The sequence below is a fragment of the Watersipora subatra genome, chromosome 10 (assembly GCF_963576615.1).
Source record: "Watersipora subatra chromosome 10, tzWatSuba1.1, whole genome shotgun sequence".
NCBI lineage: Eukaryota > Metazoa > Bryozoa > Gymnolaemata > Cheilostomatida > Watersiporidae > Watersipora > Watersipora subatra.
Window position 1 is genome coordinate 55,911,855 of NC_088717.1, and position 21,676 is coordinate 55,933,530.

Here is a 21,676-nt window from a genome sequence, read left to right on the forward strand (position 1 = left end):
AGAATGGCCAGAGGTTACCCACTATTTCGATCTATGGCATATTGCAAAGAGTGAGTGTTTAATTTAAAAGTTTGACTCTACAAGCACAATATATGATATTTCTCTGAGATAGATAGAGTAGGTTCAGATTGCGCCAAACTGGTTATTTATAGCGTGTTAAGGCTGGTGGCAAAAGTGTTCTCCAACCTTTTGGAATTTTGTGGTTTATGCACTAAAGTTTGCTTATTGCCGCATGATGCCAGTTAATTGGATATAATAAAATAAGCACCATGCTTGATTTATTACAGTTGTTTCACTTTTATTAGATCTAAAGAAAAAGCTCTGTGAGTTTGCTAGCGTTGCAGCTAACAGAGTTGTTGGTCACTGGTCAGAGACAATAATACGCCACCTCTATCACGTTGTGGTAAACACAGAGCCCGCAAGTCAGCTTAGAATCGAATGGTGGAAATCAGTCACCAACCACATGTGCAACATTCATGTTCACAGGGATAACACTGAATTCCATCATTGTGTTCATGGTCCAGACACCTTATTGCCAGAACCAGATAGTGAAGGTTATCTTTGTGATCGTCGCTGGATTGATAGATGTAAGTAACATGGCTTTAATATTATGTATGTGTGACTGATGTTATACTAAATGAATATTAATTGATTACTTATTGCTATATATATATATATAGTTCATGTTACCATCATTGGCAAGGTATAGGTCAACTTAGGCCAAAAGTAGAATTGAAGCCTTGGCACTGCAATAATTAAATATTTTCTTGTTTTGTAGATAGCCTAACGGCAGTAAAACTAAGACCGATTCTTGAAAGAAAGGGCCTGATTGATGCCATATCCAAGGCTGGTAGACTAGCTACTTCCGAGTTAGAATCTTTCCATGCCGAGATCAACAGGAATGCCCCAAAGATGGAAGGCTTCAGCTATAGTGGAATGCTATCAAGGTTTGTACTAAAGTTGTGATTAATTCTCCAGTAAGTCGGTCAACAATGCAGTCAGTGGGCCTCGGAGACTGTTTATAGACTATGATGAGTTTGCTGTCATCACTCGATAGACAAATACAACAGACACACGAGTACACCAAATCTATAACCTCTAGCCAATGGTAATGTTTGAGACACAAGCATTACTGTTTTGGCATGTCTCAGTCGATCCTTTTCGTGATTCACGGCTTTTGAAAATGGCGACTTATTAAAAAATGAGATCTTGTTTTGGTTATAGAGTACAACTAACTGTTATGTTACATAATGAAAACTGTAACAGAGATGTCAAGCTGAAGAGTGATGGAACGCCACTGGTTGTCGTTCAGAGGAGTAAGGCGACCAAGCAAGTACCAACTGCTGTTCATCGGAGACAAGATGCTACATATAGTAAGATTAGCAGACTTGCCACTGATAAAAAAATGTTCATACCAAACGGGGTATTTTTTTCCATGCTCTCGTAGGTTTCTCAAAGCTGCTTTAGTGATCACGACACAATTGCTTTCACAGTGGTTTTATGCAAACCCAGTCAATGTATCAACCATTTTGTAGTGCTCTTTCATAATTGTTGTTCTAATTTTGTAGATTACATTGATGACCTCTTCAAGGAGCTGGAAAAGCATCTCATTTCAGGATCAGAACCAGTGTATGTTGATGTGGAGCCGCCAACCCTAGCATCAACAGGTTTGTCATACAGCTTGAAAGAGATTGAAGCAAAACATCTACCGAGGATGGTTGCCACCAAGCCCCATTTTTACAGGAGAGTTGAAGGCGAGGTAGAAGAGATAGTCAGCAGTAGGGATGGTAGAGGAAGAGTGGGGGGTAGAAAAAATGCGGATAGAAATCGGCCCATAGTTTTCCTCTAAATACCCTGTGAACATTAAAACCATAACTGCCACGTGCAACTTTTATCGTATTCACCAGGTAAATCCGACATGCTGATTCGGATTTTTTACTCAAAATAAAGATTGGTCCACCAACTTTCAGAGTATTGAAGGCCTTTTTACAGCGTTTTAATATCGGTCTCGAAAACAACACGATCGGCTCAACAAGCTCCGCTCATAAACACGTGACGTAACCTAGCTTTTTAGGAATGGAATTTAGGAATGTTTAGACCGATCTAGAATAATAGGGATAGGTGCTTTAAAATCCATTATTATCTAAATTCAGTCTTAAAAATAATTTGTCTTTTCTGAAAGGTAATTAAGCTATTTAACATTGCATATTTAAAAATGAGTTCAAAAACCGTGATGACATCCGCTAGCTTGTGATAAAATCGCGCTTTTTTGAGCTCATTTTTCTCGGCGCTCAGCCCATTTAAACATCATGTAACAAGCTACGAGTTGTAACAAGCTTTATTTTTATTTTGAGTACAAAATTGGAATCAGCGTGTCTGATTTTCTTAGAAAATATGATAAAAGTTGTACGTGACAGTTATGGTTTAAGGCCGAAACTTAGGGTGACAGATGACAATTTTTGTCAAATTTTCTATATTACAGATTTATGAAGCACTGTAAGTAGTAGAATGTGCTCTTTCAACAGTTATGCATTTTATTGACAAAAACTAAGACAAAACTCTACAAAAAGCTTTTTATTGACACCCTGTAATAATACAAACCCCAAAAAAACCGCAAAAAATGTGACCCTTATGACCTCTTTATTTGCATAATAAATGGCTCCTTATCGTTTTGCAAAGCTCTCAAACACTCTCTACTTTTATATTTTGATCTACATTGACGATATGGTGAAGTCATATTCAGCCATTGCGTTTGGGAAAAAGAAAAGAAGACGAGTCTTTCCATCTAGAAAGATTGATGACGAGGTTAGCATTTTCGTTTTGCTATTTTTTATTAGTAATTTCTCCGATTAAATTTTTAGTTAGTATGACTAGTTTTAATTAGTTACTAAAAAAATTTTCAGCTACTATCTTTCATCTTTTCTACTATCCATTTCATTAGGCTAACCAAACAATTCAAATAGTATCCATTATAAAATATTGGTTATGTATCGACGATACCGAGTAGATGTTATGCTATTCGATACGAAACATTAACATTGAAGGTTTCCTATTAGGCCTTTCTATCAGTGGTAAAGTTAGCTGTGTTGCTTCAGTATGCTGTATACATCGCAGAATATGAACCCAAGATAAATATGAAGTCTCAGCAAAAAATAATTATCTGCAACTAATAACTTCTAAGCATAAATTAGTTTTTATTTGTAGAAAGTTGATGCAACCACACCACCGCCGAGTACATCTCTTCTCTCATCAGCACCATCTACATCTTATGCTCCAGTTTGTGCTGATCCAGATTCTGCCGCTGCCACTCCAGTTTTTGCGTCCAAGCACAAGCTGGAGACTTTCAGGAAGTATCTTGCTAGCTCGCCTGTTTCTGCTGGTGCTGACACTACTTCTGGTGATACCGCCGCAAGCAGTGTCAGGGCAAGCAACGTCAGGGCAAGCAGCTTTAGGGTAGTGAGCGTGAAATTTTTATATAGCTTAGTTTCTCATATGTGTTCCGTCTGTCGTAGTACTAATGTAGGGTTAGTTGAGACTGATAGGGTATATGGTATGTCTATTTTATTTGAAGTAGTTTGTAACGATTGTAAGACCGTAGTTATGTCGCGGCACACATCCCCGAGTGTGGTAAATGGTAAGGCTTATGATATAAACGATAGATTTGTTTATTCTTGTAAGAGTAACAGGGTAGGTTATGAACAGGCGTGCAGCTTTATTTCGGATTTAAATTTACCACTGCCTATTACGAGTGCCTCATACTTCGCTATGTTAGGTAAGTTAGCTACTGCATGTTCTACAGCTTTAGAGGCTTGTTTTAGAATCATTAGGAATATTGTAAAGGCAGAGTATCTAAAGCTTGATAGACGTAGTACTGATGTAGATACTGTAGATATAGCTGTGAGTTACGACGGTGCATGGCAGAAGCGTGGACACACTTCACGCAATGGTGTATTTGTTGCTATAGATGTTCTTACTGGGTATGTTGTAGACTTTGAAGTGATGTCAAACTACTGCCAGGTATGTGAGAAAGGACCGAAGAAGGATGACAGCGATTACGACGAGTTCTGGAAGAAACGCCAAGATGCTTGCGAGAAGATCCATGACTGCTCGAGCGGTGCTATGGAGAGAGAAGCAGCAAAGATTATCTGGCAGAGATCTACAACAGGGCCTTTACGTTATACTGTTTCTCTTGGTGATGGTGATAGTGCAGCGTATGATGCGGTGTGTAGTCTGAATGTGTATGGTAATGTCAGCGTCAAGGAGGCGTGCATAAATCATGTTGCTAAACGTTTGTCAACTCATATGAAATAACTCAAGTTTCATATAGTAAATCGGCGACGCCTATTTCCGGGAAAGGCAAGCTTACAGAAACCTTGATGACCTCTTTGCAGTCTTGTTATCGCAAAGCCATCAGTCGGAATCCAGGTAACATTGATAGAATAAAAAGAGAAATTTTGGCCGCGCCGTATCACATCACGTCTGATGCCTCGCACCCGCAGCATGATTATTGCCCTCGTGATAGCTGGTGTTGATATAAGAATCCCAGCAAGTCATCTTCAAAACCTGACTGACCAAATGCGATGTTGAGTGTGATACGAGAGATTGTCAGACGAGAGATTGTTGGAGCGACGTTGCCCGAAGACCCAGTGGCATGGTGAGCATGCGGTGACAGTGAGCGCGACGATGGCCCTGATGTTCTTCACTAGTGGTAGGACTGAAGTATTCAAGGTACTGAAGTATTTTGGTTTGCTTGTAGGTGAGAAGTCATTGCTGCATGCAAAAGTTAAAGATGAGCACAGATTGAAGAGAAAGAATCGGAAATCGGTAAGGTTTACTTTCTTTCGCAGTTGCTTGGTTTCATACTCTTGAAAAGGTGGAGTAGAAATCGAACAACTGCCGAAGTAAGTCAACAGCACGTCGCACGACTACTGAGCAACAGAGAAGCGGCATAAATTTTTTTTTCAAAGTCGTTTTTCTCAAATGTGCTTTTTCAGTGACTCCATATGCTACGTGAGACTATATAAAGAAGAAAGTATGTAATATTGTCATGAGATTTTACTTGTATATTCAGAATTTTGTGTAGAATCAGGTGATAGTAACAGATTTTGGCTAAAATCTGCACCTTCTTTGTTATTGTGTAAATTATAGGTCAGTCTTGTAAGATCGATCGGCATAAATTTATTTGTTCAAAAATGAAATTTTGTATTCATTATCAAAATTCTGTTTCTATGGCTGCTAGAACCACATTCTGAGCTTCAATTTGACACCAAGAACAAGCATTTTGGTGTAGCAGCTTACTTACTAAATCGTCAAATGTGAGGCAAGCATTACAGGTTTCAGCTCGTTTCTTGTTTGGAAAGCGGTGCAAGGCCAGATTTTGGCATTTCTCAGGATTGCTTGAACATTCATAGGCACAGCACCCACGGCGACTTGACTTTTTATTGGCCTAAACATTAACAATACATACATGTAGTAGAATGAATATAATTACATTACTTCGAATGAGACAAAAAAAGGCATTTGATCAACCATGCCAAGCTAGATTACAACCCTACCAGCTGAGAGACAAGTATGTAATATATGTTGTTGTAATCAGTCTAAACAATCTTTCTTTTGATAGTCCCATTCATTCACTTCACTTTCAATTCCGAATAATCATAAAAAGGTATGTTCGTTGTTATGAGACCATGATAGGACAAGTTGAGTTGGTAAGGTAGTTAGTTTGTTACCAGTAGCAACATGCAACGTGAACCAATGATATAGCACACGCGCAAAGGTTAAGTTGATTTAAGTATTTAAAATTTTTATTTTGGGTTCACATACCTGAGGTGTTGTAGTCTTTTCTGCTGACATTTTACCGAGAATTTAGTCTTATTGTAACGTTTATGACTTATAAACTAGTAGCACAAGCATGCTTTCACTACTAAACTCATTGCTCAGCGGAAGGCTCTGTTGCCGTGATGCACATCACTGCGACTTGACATCGTGAGAACAACAGCCAATTATAGGCCTCACTTTTGCTCCATTGTAATGATAGCTATTCGCCAATCTAGGATTTACTATATCTATATCTAAACTCTCTTTGCTTATAGCAATCAGCAAGACAGTTGATAGATCAGCAAGATAGTTATTAAAGGTTGATTTGCAATAAAATTCTCATAACAGTTATTTGGTATCAAAAGATTCACCGTGTCTTACTCTGTTGTGTTGTAGGTGCCAAATATGTGGAAATGTGATAAAAAGCTCTTAAAAGCTCAAAAACAAAAAGCCGCCGTAGATTGGAATCTCTTTATTTCGATGACGTAGCCATGAAATTTGGTTATTGTCTTGTTACATGATGTTCTCACGTGAATTGAAAGGCCAATAAAAAACTCAATATAAAGCTTATCGTAGTACTAGTTTATGACAAACACTTCGGGTTTTACCGAAGACCCCTTATCAAATATAGATGCTTACTACTTTACGGTTTTGTTTCGGCATTATTCAATCGTCAAGTCGTAATCTGATCATGTGACCCAATACTTCGCAAATAATTTTTGCAGCACTTTGAATATCACAGGTGACCAACGGACTCGTCATGATTATCGGACAATGATATGTACTCCTTCGAGCTAAGGTTAAAAAGTTCAATGATTTTTTTATGGTAAGTTATAATATATCAGTGCTAAAAGTGACAGCATTACAATGACGATAAAACAGACTCGTAAGAACAATAGACAGTTTTATTGAATGCGTGAAGTATATCTGTGAAAATATTTCAACGAATAAGGTTGCAAGAAAGTCTAAACAGAAACCATCGCTCAGAACTACATCACATTTGAACCGCTTTGGAAAGGGAATCCAAACTACAGCGATCTGGTGTGGCTACGATTTTCTGTTGGTTTTTGAGCTTTTAAGAGCTTGTAATCACCTTTCCACATATTTTGCACCTACAACAGAGTAAGACATGGTGAATCTTTTGATATCAAATAACTGTAATGTGAATTTTGTTGCAAGTCAACCTTTAATAACTATCTTGCTGATCTATCAACTGTCTTGCTGATTGCTATAGGCAAAGAGAGTATGTTGCCAATCGGCATAAATTTCTTCGTCGTCTGTACTAGGAAACAGTGCTCTGACATAAGCATATATGCAGGCAGGTAGTGGCTTTCTTTCACCTCGTTTCAAACTTGGGTATGCCCAAAATATTAACGACCTGTAAGCGCACAGTCTTTTTTGTTCATTAATTAGTCTGGTAATCTGTTCTTGGGTTAGGTTTGGGCCCACTTGAAGCAATTCAGCATCTGGTCTTTGTGGTACTGTAATGATAGGAACAAAGGTTAAAAACATAGTCCACGCATGCTAGGTTGAGATTATGGGTGATTTTCAACCCATCATGCTGGCTGTAGGTAAACTTTTGCAATAAAATATCTACAATATTCTTGTAAGAGGTAGCATTATAGAGCTGCATAATAATTTGCTTGAAAGATTAAAAACATTATAGGATGAGGAAGGGATTTGCTAAACAGCAGACATGTCATGCGACAAATCTCATTATGCAGTGCAAATCAAAACACACCATGGTATGTACAGTAGTTGTGCCACATGTTTCTTAAGGGGGCATACATCATAAGTTCGCCAATGTTGGGGCATGATGTAATGCAGGAAATCTCTGGCCCTCCACTTCTTTGCGTGTCCCATATAGGATGATTCCTGCAGCAGATGTTCATGTCTTCTTTAGGCCAAGCCTGGCATCTCCCACAGCCACACCATTCCTCAACAGGTCTTGGTACATAAACCTGGTAAGGAAGCGAATGTTTTAGTGACAAGAGGTTGAATACAAAGCGGCTTATCTTTACATACATGTACAACTGAGTCTCAAAGTGAAAAATTTGGGGAAGCTAAGTCAAGAATATTAAACTCAATAAATTTATTGACAACACAACATGATGATGAACAAGCCGATATATTCATTTGTATGTATGTATATAATCCAACGAAATCTAATAAAATGAATGATATAACTGCTTTGTACTTTATAACAAATATCGCATTTTTTCATCAATTATTTTCGATAAATTAAAAATAAATGAAATAAAAATAATATTACTCACGTTCACAACCTCGTTATCTTCCATCCTAACAAGAGGTTCAGCCACAAAACCATGCATACCTTCATCCATGGGTACTTGGGTTCCTGCCATTGAGAGCGTTATCTGTATAAAGCGATTTCCGAGCGTCTCGATAAGAATTTATGAAAAATTATGTAAACCTGACCTTGACCTTTGGAGATTTGACATCTGTAACGTCGATTTTCATTGGTAAGCTCGCAGAGCTATTTGTTTCTCAGTCGACTAAACATCTCCGACTTGCGTCCATAAAAAGCTAGGTTACGTCACATGTTTATGGGCGGGGCTTGAAGTGTCGTTTTCGACCCCGATATTGAATCGCTGTAAAAAGCCTTCAAAAACAAAAATGACTTTGAAAACTAGTGGACCAATTTTTATTTTGATTACAAAATCGGAATCAGCATGTCTGATTTACATATGAAAAAAACAAAAACACTGATCGTGGCAGTTATGGTTTAACATGTTAATTATATGTACACATATAATTAACATGGGCCCTATACCTTGTATGCAGCCTTTGACCCATCAAGAATGAGTTGTGAACATAAGATACAAAACAATTTTGCCAGGTTTTTCCACAAAGTCATCAGCCGCATAAAAATGCAGGTCAAAACATTTCATCATTTGAAACAACACAGCATAGCAACTGGTGTTAGAAACTGGAATACTCCAGAATAGACATCCGCAAGCATATCATCGGGCAATTAATTGACTGTCCAAATAGATCCAAGTTAGTGAGCTGCATTTAACGCACATTTTAGTCAATTGTCAATTTTAGTCAAGCGGGTTCAACCATTAGTTGATATAACAAGAGTAGGCTATTGTGATTTTAGCCAAGTATACTATAAACCTTCAACTTGGGAGGTCTTGTGAAGCAACATTTTGATGAAAAGGTGGGTAAAAGGTATATACTGCTACGTAGGCGCAAAACGAGTTTAATGTCAGTGTGTGCAGTAAGCAGAATTTTATAATGTACTGTCTCATAAATGACCATACAGTTGCTTCCAGAGGCGGCCAATTAATGAGAGAGACATAGATTTAAAAGCACGTACCCAATATATACCAAACCCGATACATATTTCAATGCAGACCTGAGAATTTAGAATGAATTTTAAATATCACAATTAATTTTATTAGAGAAGTATTCAAAACCTTGAAAAAGTGGACTTCATCACAACAGTAAACTGACAAAAAATGTATTGGGTGACAGCTTTAAACTTAGTTTAGCTGGTATAATTAATTTAACACTAACATTGCATAATCCATACAGGTCAACAACAGTTGCGTACTTATTAATGAGTTCTTAGTAAATGTGTGAGCACAAGTTGTCTAACAGGCACACTACTAGACAGAAAAATATAACAATTACGACAGCTAATACACACAAAAGTTTCATTGTAGGTGAATACAGATCAACAAAAGCTGTATATACCATGCCAAGTTAAAAAGTGGCAAAAGCAGGTCAACCCTAAACATGTGGTGTTTGTTACTATACAAATCCAAATTTTAGTGTGGTGATAAAAACATGGCGCTGACATGTGGACAGGAAGCTTATCAACGATTTAGAGCCATAATAGTTAAAGTTGAACATATAAAGATTCCTATGTCTATGACTTTTTGTTTCCCTTGGCGCAAGAGTATTATATGACTGGAATTACCTACTTTTTCTTTTCAGCCTAGGATCTAATAATCTTTTTGTTAAGCGGGTGACAGCTAGTCCTTCAATTTTACAGAACTGAACTACAAATAACCGTAACTTGATAGCCTTTCGAGTACCGTGCTTCTTCGAAACAGTGCTATAACAACAAGGTCTAAATGGCAATAAGCTGCCTGCCGTTGCTACCCAGATTGCAGCATTAGCATGAGCAGACAAGTTTAATCAGGGAATAAATGGATAGCCTTTGTGTCATGCTAATGATTAAGACAACGAGCGGTAATAGAAGACTTCCGCACCGCTAAGTTTTATAGCAGATCCTAATTACAACACGTGAAAACGCTGAAAACTTACCTTACCTGAGCTCTGACAAATTACTAATTTTACGTTGTACCGGCGCCGATTATTGGTACATGTATTAATAATTTAAACGTAATAGATCTCAAGTTTCACGCCAATTAAGCAACGAGTTAAAGTGTCACACTATGAGAAACGATGATCTTAATCGAGCAAACCCATCGGCATATGTTATGTTGTGACTAGATTTTACTAAAAAGACAGAATTTTTGCAAAAATTGTCAAACAGTGATCGGTAATTAAAATGTTGAACCGTGCTCTCAAGTTCATAGATAATCGCAAATGTGATACATGTTTTAGCTGCGTTGCAAAGCTGACTGACTTTGCTGCAGAAACTTGTGTTTCTGCAGCAACTAACAACTTGCGTGTTGTTCTCGACTAACAACTTCAGTTAGTCGAAAACCATCACGGCTTTAGAAAGAGTTTTTCTTATAGCACTCAACTTGTGACTTTCCTAAATGAACTGCAGAAGTTTCTAAACAACAAAAAAACTACATATACTGCCATCCTAGACTTCTCAAAAGCATTTGATAAAATAGATCATAGCAAATTAATACTCAAGTTACAATATCAATACAACGTAAATCTTAAGCTTTTGTTGTGGATACAAAAAGCTATCAAGAAGTAATTGTGAATGGTAAACTTTCTGATTTGTTGCCAGTTACATCAAGAGTTCCTCAGTGATCCGTTCTAGGTCCAGAGTTGTTTATCCTATACATAAATGACATAGTTACTATGATTAGACATCCAAAAATCAGGCTTTATGCTGCTGATGTTTTGCTTTACCATAGTATTAAATCAAAACCGGACTGCATAGAATTTTAAGATGACCTTATTAGACGTAATACATTGGCAGATAAATGAAAGATGCAGTTCAACTCTGTGAAATCACAATTTATAGTGTTTGGACAAGATATGCTTGAAAACTACCGCCTATGTCCTCAACCCTTGAGCAATGTAGAAACTGCAAAATATTTCGATGTGAATATCAATAGATATATTTCCTGGGATGTGCATATTGAGACAGTGTGTAAAAACATCTAGGATGCTTAGATTGATAAAACTTGTACTATTTCAAGCTCCTGCCCAAGGTAAAGTACGTAGCGTACTTCTTATGTAGACTGTTACTGGAATATGCAATGGATCCTCGGGATCCATACAAGGGAAAGCACATAAGTATGCTTGAGAGAATTCAGTCACAGGCTATAAGGTTTCTTGAAAATCAAAGGGGGGGGGGAGAATTTTCAGTAGTGGTGGCAAAAGAAGGATTAAATCTAGATTTGCTAAAAGAGTGTAGAGCTAGTGCCCGTTAAAAAAACATGATTTTTGAAATTTTTAAAGGTCATGATAAGTTCCTAAGTCTAAATGACTCATATGACCAAGTTATTGAGACCATTACCACTATACAAACAAGATCTGGTACAAAGCTTTTACATGTAACACTGATCATTACCTTTTCAGTCTCTTACCACTAGGGAACTTAAATTACATTAACACCATCTTTTGAAATTTTGCATACAGCTGTTTCATGCCTTTCATGATCCTTCTAGACCTAGCTAATGTACTAGGTTTTATTGTAAGATATTTTAGTACAGACCATCAAGGAGATCCTTCCCTTCCGCTTCAAAAGGGGTGTAGAGGGTAAACAAAAACGAAGTTTGCAAAACATTGTTAGCTTATCTTTGAGCGTATGAAGGTGACTCATGTAGAATTCTGCATAGTGAGCATGGTTCAATGTAGGTTATCTGGAATGCATACAAAAAATTACAGCCCCTTTACCGTGGAACAGAGATAGAACACTGAATAGCCTGTCTTGACAAACTGTTGTTTAGCGGAGTTGTCCCCCGTCGAGCGAGCGAGCAATACAACAGCTTGTCACAAGATGTACTGCACCTGATGCATCAGCCGCACTTATAGGGAGTTGTTCTCTTCCGTCTATGCGGCTTAGTTGCGATGTTATATCGGTCGCTCCATTGGTAATCATAGGTAACTGATTTCGCGCAAAAATTTATGTAGAAAAAATAAGATTACAACGTTTAACCAAAGACTGTTGGTTGTTTACAACTCTGTTGTAAACTTTAGTAAAACTTAAGAATAAAATAAATTGAAAATAAAATCCATAAGAACAAATAAAACTGACTGATACAAAAATAGAAATTAAACTGACTGAGCGCACAAATAACGACATGTTTAGTCGCTGTTGTTGCCTAAGTTCTCAACTTCTACTAAAGTTTACCGCAGAGACTGGTCGTTGGTTAAACATTGTAATCTTATTTTTTTCTACATAAAATTTTGCGCGAAATCCGTTATGATTACCAATGGAGCGACCGACATAACATCGCAACCAAGCTGCATAGATGGAAGAGAACAACTCCCTATAAGTGCAGCTGATGCATCAGGTGCAGTACGTCTTGTGACAAGGTGTTGTGTTGCTCACCCGCGTGACGGGAGACAACTCCGCAAAAACAACAGTTTGTCAAGGCAGGCTAAACACTGAATAGATGTACTGAGTAACAGTATCTTACTTCATTACAGTAAGTTATGATGTATCGCTCCAGATAAAATATAGTAATTCCAGCTAAGCCATGTGAAAAATATGTAGATGCTACATGAAAAGAACGACTCAGCATATTGAATAAAGGGCTCGGCTGGCTAGTCGGAAAAACCTAGGACAGGGTTTCGTATATATACATAGCATCCTTGTAGAATTTAGACAAAGATTGGTCCAAACTTGTTCTTGTTCAGCATGGTGAAATGCAGTTGAACCTACTCAAAGGTAGGATTGCTAAAAAAACCAAGCCATAACAATGATAATCATCATGTGACTGGTCTGCCTGAACAATATAGTCACAGAAACATGTATTTCTGGTAACTAGGCAAACGATGTAACTGCTGATGACCTCTTACATACATAATTGAGGCATCTGAAACTTTTGTTGAAAATCATTGCCTCTGATTGGCTAAATATTTCTCGTGTGCTGGTTAGTCAGTTTTACAGAGTTTGGATTGCTGAGCTCTTTGCCGCATTTAGAAATAAAACATGATATAATTCTAATTTATGTTTTTAACAACAAAAACAACAAATTTTTTATCAATTAAATTCGCTTCTGATGCGTTTCTGTTACTTGAAACTTGAAAAATACTTAAAAAATAGCTCGACTTGAAACATACAAGCTACCTACCCATACACACGGTGGTTAAAGTGACGCAATACTCACCGCGCAACCAAGGAGCATCCTTGCTAAATCACAGGAATAAACAAGTGAAACCAATAGTTGCTAGGTGCACAAATTTTTTTCTCTTGATATGGAAAAGAGGGCCCAGCTAGGACCTACCTAGTTGGTCTGCCTTTTTTTGTGATAACAAGAGTGTTTTGTTCGAATTTACTTCACATTCAATATAAATGTTTATCGATCAAATAATGATTAGTTATTTTATGCAGTTGTAAAACAAACCATCAGCGGTGAAAAGTAAAACAATAAAATAAAATATTGTATAATTCACATGCCATAATCAATAAGTAATCATCATAAGTAATCACAAGAAAGCTTTATTCAGCTTATTTAAGTAAACAGTTCAAGTTGAGCATTCAGTCTAAACTGCTATTTTATGTTTTTGTCTATGGTAGTGTTGCCTCTGATATGTATCAAGAAATAAAACGTGTTAACAAATTTTTTCAGTGGTGTAAAAAAGGACATCTATTTTTTGTGTCTTTTTGTATCTTTGCATTTACCACTGTCTTGATTTGAGGTATGACTAGATTAATGCTTGCCAGAGCGAACTAGAGAAATGCAATTAATTTGTTAACCTCTGCTAGATCAGCAATGCTCTGCACCTAACTTGTTAACCTCTGCTAAAACAGCTATGCTCTGCACCTAACACATTTTGTGACACAACTTATGGAAGTCGATAATATTAGAAGCTAAAACTAACTCACTGAGAGTGCATTAAACTTGCTGCATCTCAGGATACAACCTGCCCAAGCCAACAAAATGGAGTTGAAACCTATTCATTTGTTTTGCTAAAACTGATCGAGTTCATAGTAATCTACCTACCTGTGGTATAACCTGATGAAACCAGCAGACGGGAACTCGACTTTTTGCTAGATCAATCTGTCAGTGTCAAAATACTTTTTCAGTAAAGTTCTGGACTACTGTTGCTCTCATAATTATGGTTGATAAATAAACAGGTTACTTCCGTGAAAATTGTTTGAAAAACTATTGAAGCTTAGCATTTCATTGTTTTTTTTTCTTGTTAGCAAAACACAAATTGAAGCTGCTTAACAACTGTATCATTATTTACGCTACAGAATTAGTGGACTCGAGTTTTGACTCCTAGAACTATCCAATCACAGCTCCCTTTACTGCTTACTTTGCAAACACGTTTTTCTTGAAACAAAACTAAAAATCGTCATGTAAGAACTGCAATTTGTACAAATATTATATTTATAATATTTGACACTATTATAAAGTCTGTGAAACACTACATCTAATATGAAAGGACCATCACTTCGAATGCTATAACAAATAAATACATATTTCTTTTCACAGAAGAAAAGCAAATGGAAAAATGCTAAACAGAACTAATAACCACTAGTAGCTAGTAGGAGTAAATACGTACTGTTATTCTGATAGATAGAAATTCAATAAGTCAAATATGATAAATTTTAGCAACTCGTAAATGATTTTTAAAATATGATCAGTTAAGCAGATAGCTTGTTTTAATCAGTATAATCTTTGCTAGATTAACAAGAAACTGCCCTCATGCCAACAGTCATTCTTTTAGAGTAATCATGCCATTTGACGTGGCTGTTCTTTGAGGTTATTTTTTTCAGAGCCTTCTCACAACCCTAAGCTTATAAAAACGGTTCTGTTGACCATTTCTGTCATTACTGTTTTACTACTTAAAGATGAACTTGCACAGAATTTTAGTAGATTTTATCAGAAATTATCACTATTTTTCTATTATTTGTGATTGTTTTTGATGTTTGAGGTGATCTGACTGCCAGGATGTTTCAAGATTAAAATTGGCAAAACGTGACCTCATATAAAACTAACTCTCAACAAATAAAGGAAAAATGTGCGCCATGGAGATCAATCCTTTTTGCTTTGGAAATTTTTGACCACACAATAACAGCATGTTGATGGTAATATAACTTATAGCCAAATGAGTTGTTCATGAGGACATGCTTTTATTGTCCTTACGTCACCATAATTCAAAATAACAAAGAATGATTTAATGAAAACAAGTATAAAACAATCCAGTATAAAAGAACTTAAACCTAAATGGACTCATAAAGATTTGTTTTCACATCTACTGCAGATGAAATATTTGTACTTGTTTAAAATTGTATAAACCTGTTTCTACTATAGTATAAACTATAAACTTACCTAGAAAAGCACTTTGCCTTCATTCAAGCATTTCAACTATTTTTAGGATTTGAAAATATTATATGGCCTTCCATGTCTTGAATTCTGACAACAGACCTAGCCATAATTTTTCACAAAAACTTTCAAATATTTTTGAAACCATGTCAAGTAGTTTATTTACAGCTTATTTTAGCCTGGATACCTTTGAAATGCAATCTTGTACCAATCTCTTTCTTCTGCTACAAACCTTTTTGTCCATCTCGCTGTTCTGCTAATTGTTGTTTATGGCTTGATGTATGCTGTTACTAGGTCAGTTTTGTAAATGCTTGTGTTTGCCACAGCAATTTCAATGATACTGATGAATTATTGATAAGTGCCAATAATTCATTTCACTAGCGTGAATTTGACAAAAGGTCAATAAATTCTTCTCAGGTAATAAGTTGCATTGTGCAGCCTGAGTTAGAAATCCTAAAAAGCCCCAAAAAACTTTGTATTAGACCCAAGCACTTTTATCATAGTTTTATTTGCATATTTCAATAAGCTGTTTTGAGCGTACAATTTTTACATGTTTACTTTTTTATATACATGTACATACATGTTTTAAACAGGAATGATCGTATGGATGTTTGTATTCAATTAAAATAGTTTACAAGCATTTGACAAGCACAAACATGGTGATTGTTTTTTAGCTGTATCAAGTATGTTGTTCAAGATTCAAACATTTTTCAGACACTCAACTGGCAGATGTGTGCATGTGTTATACTTACACACTCAGGTAGTATATGTTGACACATAGCTTTCAGTTTAGTATGATTTGATGACATTGAAAGCATTGCCCAATTTGCAACGCCTGAAAACAATGTTGACAAAGTTCGTAACTTTTGTGAAATTTTTACACCAAACATATGTTCATTGTATATGTAATGGTACATTAAAACTATCTGGAGAAAAGGAATTTGTTCAAACTCTACTTCTTTTAAGGAGCGCAATCGTGCAAGAACTTCAATCTCAGTGTCGTACTGAGATAGTAGGAAACTTAGTGAAGTTTGGTAAATAGTCTTTTATCTAATTGTCCTAATTGTTTGAGATGGTGAATATAAACAGCAAAAGATATGCTGATTTTTGAACTAATTGGCGATGTTTAAAAACAGCAGACTTTGCAAAGTTGTTCTCTGAGCTTTTAATAAAATATTGTGTGATGCAGTTAACTGTTAATATTGTTATAAGCTTCTGTATAGAACTGAAAATACAAAGTTTAGTTAGGTTGCTATGAAACAGTGGGCCATAGAACATCTACTGTACATCACCTTGTACCCAAACAACATAAACCACTAACTAAATTTATGCTATCGGTATCACTTGTATTGACTATTTCTGTTGCTGCTGTGTAGATTAAAAGCCCTTGTTAAATGAAGGGAAGACTAAAAGACGTTTATAAACTTGTTATAGCCGTTAAATAGGTTTAGGTGAATATTGAAAATCTTAAAAATACCGCCTAAACTTCAACTAGAATATCCACAGTTCAGAACTTAAACAGTTAAAGCACACAGAAACTTGTATTATATACAACATAAAACAGTCTGACTTGCTAATCAGCTTTTTCTGGGGCTATATTGAATCAATGAACATAGTTCAACTCATTGCAAAACTATCCTCAGCTTGGATGGTTGGTTACAGTATTGGAACTGGCGTGTGCTGAACTATGCCTACGGTGAAGCTCTATCTTCCTGTGAAGCTACTCAGTGAAGTTCAGGATATCAAGGATATTCTCTCTGAATGCGCTATATCGCTCTTCGAGGCGAGATTTGAATACTGCTTCTACATAGACTGTGGAGAGAGAAGTACTATTTCACTTTTATTACCTGACCATTATTGGGTAATGTGTGCTGCCAAGCTTCTATATAGGCCTACCAAGCTAATTTGTTCTAGTACTGTCATACCTCGACATAAGGATTTTTCCAATGAGAACTTTGAGATTCAAGAAAAATTCTGAGCAACCATTTTTTGCTTCGTAATATGAGACCAATTTGAGATATGAGCATATAAGACAGTTTTCGATGCGGCTACTAGGTGGCTGAGTATGTGAAAGGCTGCTTTCGAGAACAGCATCACTCAAGTTGGTTCCACAGTGCAAGTCTACATGATTTCTAAATACATACTGCGGGTGATAATTACACATAACATTAAAGCAAAAGCGTCATGAAAGACAAAACTACATTAATAGTGGCAAAGCATATCAATAAAATTATAGTCAATGAAACAGTTTTTATTTTCACCTTACCTTAAAGCAGCATTTCTCTATTCCTTTTCATCGTCGAACCCTTACACCGGACGAGGACAATCTCGCTTTTCTTTGAATCAAACAAAAAGGCTCAAAACATGATAAAAAGCCGACAGTACGTTATTGGAAGGTCAATTTAAAAAAAGTACACCGTTTGGACACAGCAGCAAAAAATAAAAAACACTCTTTATGATCGTTGACTTTTTTTCTGCCTCTTCTCTGCTATTATCTGATCGAAATGTATTTCCTTGTTAATAAGTGAAATGTGCGGATCATTTTCAAGATTGATGGCATTACAATATTTATTTTTGATGCATGAAAGACATGAAAATCGGGGTCTACATAGGAAAGTTTTTGAGATGACAAGTACACTCTTTTCATCTTCAGGACTGATTCTTGCACCCTGCTAAGACTGCGAACAGCATCTCGCAGTCTTTAGGGATGTAAGCTGTTGTTTCCAATTGGGGGTGCGAGCACATCCAAACATGAAGCCCTGACTTAAAGGCAGGTAAATGGAGGTGTAGCCTTGATGATACAAAAGACGGATGGTGCATATGTAGAACTGGTTATAGCAATACACCACATAGCTTGCTCTAACTTTCTGTTTGAACTTCAAATTAAATTGACTGATCTTCATTTTCGTTGCCTCAAGTTTCAATTTCCTACATTGCTCTCACTTTCTGTTTGATTCTAAGATGTTTGTTTCGTCCAACTTTAGAGTGTTGTAATGAGTCAAGCAAATATTGTCAAGTTTTGAGGCAGCCCGGCAAGTCTCTGTAGCTCTTGCTTCTCAACAGAAATCCATAGTTTTTAAAACTAAAAATCGAAGATGTGAAGCATTGTTTTATGTCATTTAAATACTGTTGGGCCAAACTATGTGAAGGATAACTACATGCAAATGTACTGGTTTAAAAAATTGCAGCGTTTTAAAACACTGACTGCTCCATCTGATGGAATTACATTTGGTGTAGAATCTAATATCTGGTAAATTTTGCATCATTTGTTGAAAAAATTTGATGTTAAAATGCTCATAAGTAGAGGCTCTTACTGTTTGTTATTAAAGGGTTGACTGTAGAGGTTTGACTGTAGAGTAAGTAGAGGTTTGACTGTATAGTAAGTAGGGGGTTGACTGTAGAGTTAGTAGAGGGTTGACTGTGGAGTAAGTAGAGGGTTGACTGTAGAGTAAGTAGAGGGTTGACTGTAGAGTAAGTAGAGGGTTGACTGTAGAGTAAGTAGAGGTTTGACTGTATAGTAAGTAGGGGGTTGACTGTAGAGTTAGTAGAGGTTTGACTGTAGAGTAAGTAAAGGGTTGACTGTAGAGTAAGTAGGGGGTTGACTGTGGAGTAAGTAGAGGGTTGACTGTAGAGTAAGTAGAGGGTTGACTGTAGAGTAAGTAGAGGGTTGACTGTAGAGTAAGTAGAGGTTTGACTGTATAGTAAGTAGGGGGTTGACTGTAGAGTTAGTAGAGGGTTGACTGTAGAGTAAGTAGAGGTTTGACTGGAAGTATTTTTATGAAGCATGTTGGATTTAGATTCTCGTCTGACCGTAGTTGAGAAAAATATGGAAAAGTGTATATGAAAGTAGCAATTTAAAGTGTTTCCAGAAGTGTCTACTCCTTTGAACTTTGCAATATTTTATTTTATCTTATAAGTGTTAAGACTTCACAAATCATTTGGTAGATAAAAATATCCTGGTATATATAAATATTGTTCATAGTGTTTTAGCTCAGCAAATTTGTCGCGAGTAGTGTGTGGAGTTCCCCAAGTGCATCAAAGCGCTGGCAGTAAATATTCCAATTTCTTTTTGGTGCCCATCTGCTGATTAAACTGTATTAACGTTTATATAGGAGACAAGATGTTAATATACTGATATGTTATACTTTACAGAACCGAGTGATGATGACCTCGCTGTACTCAAGTGGCTCATTGAACAGCCATTTTCTGAGCATAAATCAAAAAATCTGGACAAAAGGTTGGGGCGTGTCAGCGGCATTTCGCAGCTTGGAGAGGGTGTAGAGAGCTTTCAGTGTATGGATGAATTCTCAACACAGTTTGAAATTGGGCCAAGGTATGCTATATAGGTGAAGTTTTTGGCAGACGTTTTATGCTTCTAATTGATAAAGATTGTTTCTGCGTGACAAATGACTCGGGACAAATGTAAGCAGAAACTGTATTTTGCCTGCCTTGTGGTTTTATGATAGATTTACTATCTTTTGCAGCTCTACAATACCTTGCTAATCATGTAGAGTAATAGCTTTACTTAAAAGTGACATGTTGAGCACTACCAAACAAGGACTTCCACATTCTTCCAAGACAGATCATACCAACTTGCGTTGTGTCAGACTCTTTCAAGTAAATAAAGTTTTTCAAGTCTTTACTGTTATGATTCAGACTCTCTGATAACTCAGGTTGAACTACTCGACTCCTTGGTCAACTAATGCTGTCGCCATCTGCGCATACGCCGGTCTTGACTTTGTCTCAAGGATGGAAAGATCAAGGAGATACCGCCTAATCACCTCCAACCCAGTCGTAGAAGAAGTAAAGAACAAGATTATTTCTATGCTGCATGATCAGTGAGTGGTGTGGCTCCATAAAACCTCTGGAGCTTCAGCAATAGTTGGTGCTCATTCTTTTTTATAGAATATTTTCAAACGTTATAAAACCTCAATAAATTAATCTCTTGTGAGGTTTTCTTTCTGTGTCAAAACCCTTTGTAAGTTGGAGGACATCTTGTAAGAATACTTGGTATTTTGTATAATTCAGTTAACAGTTGAAAACTTGATAACAAATACTTTACTGATTTCATAAAATATTAAAACAAATGTGTTATATAAAACTATGCAAAGAATAAATGTACAGAACTAAATTATGTGTAAGAAACTAAACTAATATTATAATAAACTATAAAAAGAGGCTTTTATTGTCACTTTCCTTTTCGTGTTAAAGACGGGTATGTGAATGTGTAATTTTGGCAATACGGAAGACATGCATTAAAGGTAGAGGTGGTGAACTGATATGGGTGTTTTATTTTAAAATTCTTTCCTGTTTTGTATTATTTCATGCTTTGATTCTAAAGCCAGCATTGCCTTCATCTTTTGTTTATCACAACTACCACTCAAATTAGTTTTTTTAATTTATGATTTTAAAACCCAAAAAGAAAGTATGAAGTTCAATACTACTCCAACTAATTTATGTGAAGGAGAACTGTGTGTGTCTTGACTTTCAAAATTGTACGTTTTTAGAAGCTTCGAGCATTGAATGTTGAAAATTACTTCTAATGGATGTCAAGAAAGATATCAACTAAATCATGTCGAAAAACATTAATGAAGGTGATTATAAGTTGAGGTTTAGCTCTAGTCTTGTTTCTTAACAATACATTGTTATTTTTACACAGGCTAACCGTTGATAATCCGTTGATAATCCAATAATACCGTTCGGAGTTCAAGGTGACTAAGATTAGGCAAATTTATTGGTTCTCTTCTTTCCTAATTGTTTTATTTCAGTTGAAGTGCATTATTTTTGTTTCTTTCTTACTGTTGCACATAATTGAGTTTATGGTTGGGAGGAGCTGGACACCACCCTGACCAAGGATTACACCCATGATCCATATTGTGCTCATTACAAATGTAAACAAATGCCTTACACTCAGAAGCCCAACCTTTTATACGCGAACACGCCCCCCTGATCCTAGACGTATTACTAACTTTCAATCTACTGTGAGGATACTTACAGTAGAATAGTACAATTATTTTGAATTGAATTTCATATTAAAGCTCCAAGCTTGTAAAACCCAATAGAAAAAACTGAAATAAAATATATTAACTAGATTTTTTCATACTCTTTCAAATATGGGATGTTTTAGAGGCAACTGAAAAAACAAGGGTTTGTGTAAACCGAGTCTGATAGTG

At 36.3% G+C, this 21,676-nt stretch overlaps 2 protein-coding genes across 3 annotated transcripts in view; one reads left to right on the forward strand and one right to left on the reverse strand.

Moving 5' to 3' along the window:
* Positions 1–5,319: 5,319 nt before the first annotated feature.
* Positions 5,320–8,245, reverse strand: LOC137406104 (uncharacterized). 2 transcript variants are annotated; one of them, XR_010979840.1, is made up of 4 exons: positions 8,094–8,245; positions 7,559–7,778; positions 5,824–7,298; positions 5,320–5,446 (listed from the first exon to the last, which is right to left on the reverse strand). XR_010979840.1 is itself a non-coding variant. In XM_068092633.1 (3 exons), exons 1-3 carry the CDS (start codon positions 8,181–8,183, stop codon positions 7,027–7,029), a joined length of 582 nt encoding a protein of 193 aa, XP_067948734.1. In that variant the 5' UTR covers positions 8,184–8,245; the 3' UTR covers positions 5,715–7,026. The 2 variants fall into 2 exon arrangements, 1 of the variants encoding a protein (XP_067948734.1); XM_068092633.1 differs by lacking the exon at positions 5,320–5,446 and having other exon boundaries at positions 5,715–7,298.
* Positions 8,246–10,106: 1,861 nt separating this feature from the next.
* LOC137405635 (phosphoribosylformylglycinamidine synthase-like) overlaps positions 10,107–21,676 on the forward strand; it is a 114,523-nt gene continuing 102,953 nt past the window's right edge. Inside the window, exons 1-4 of the mRNA XM_068091959.1 lie at positions 10,107–10,171; positions 17,166–17,329; positions 19,656–19,836; positions 20,177–20,341. Coding sequence (XP_067948060.1) covers positions 17,191–17,329; positions 19,656–19,836; positions 20,177–20,341 — 485 coding nt within the window. The 5' untranslated portion in view covers positions 10,107–10,171; positions 17,166–17,190. The remainder of the gene's footprint in view (positions 10,172–17,165; positions 17,330–19,655; positions 19,837–20,176; positions 20,342–21,676) is intronic.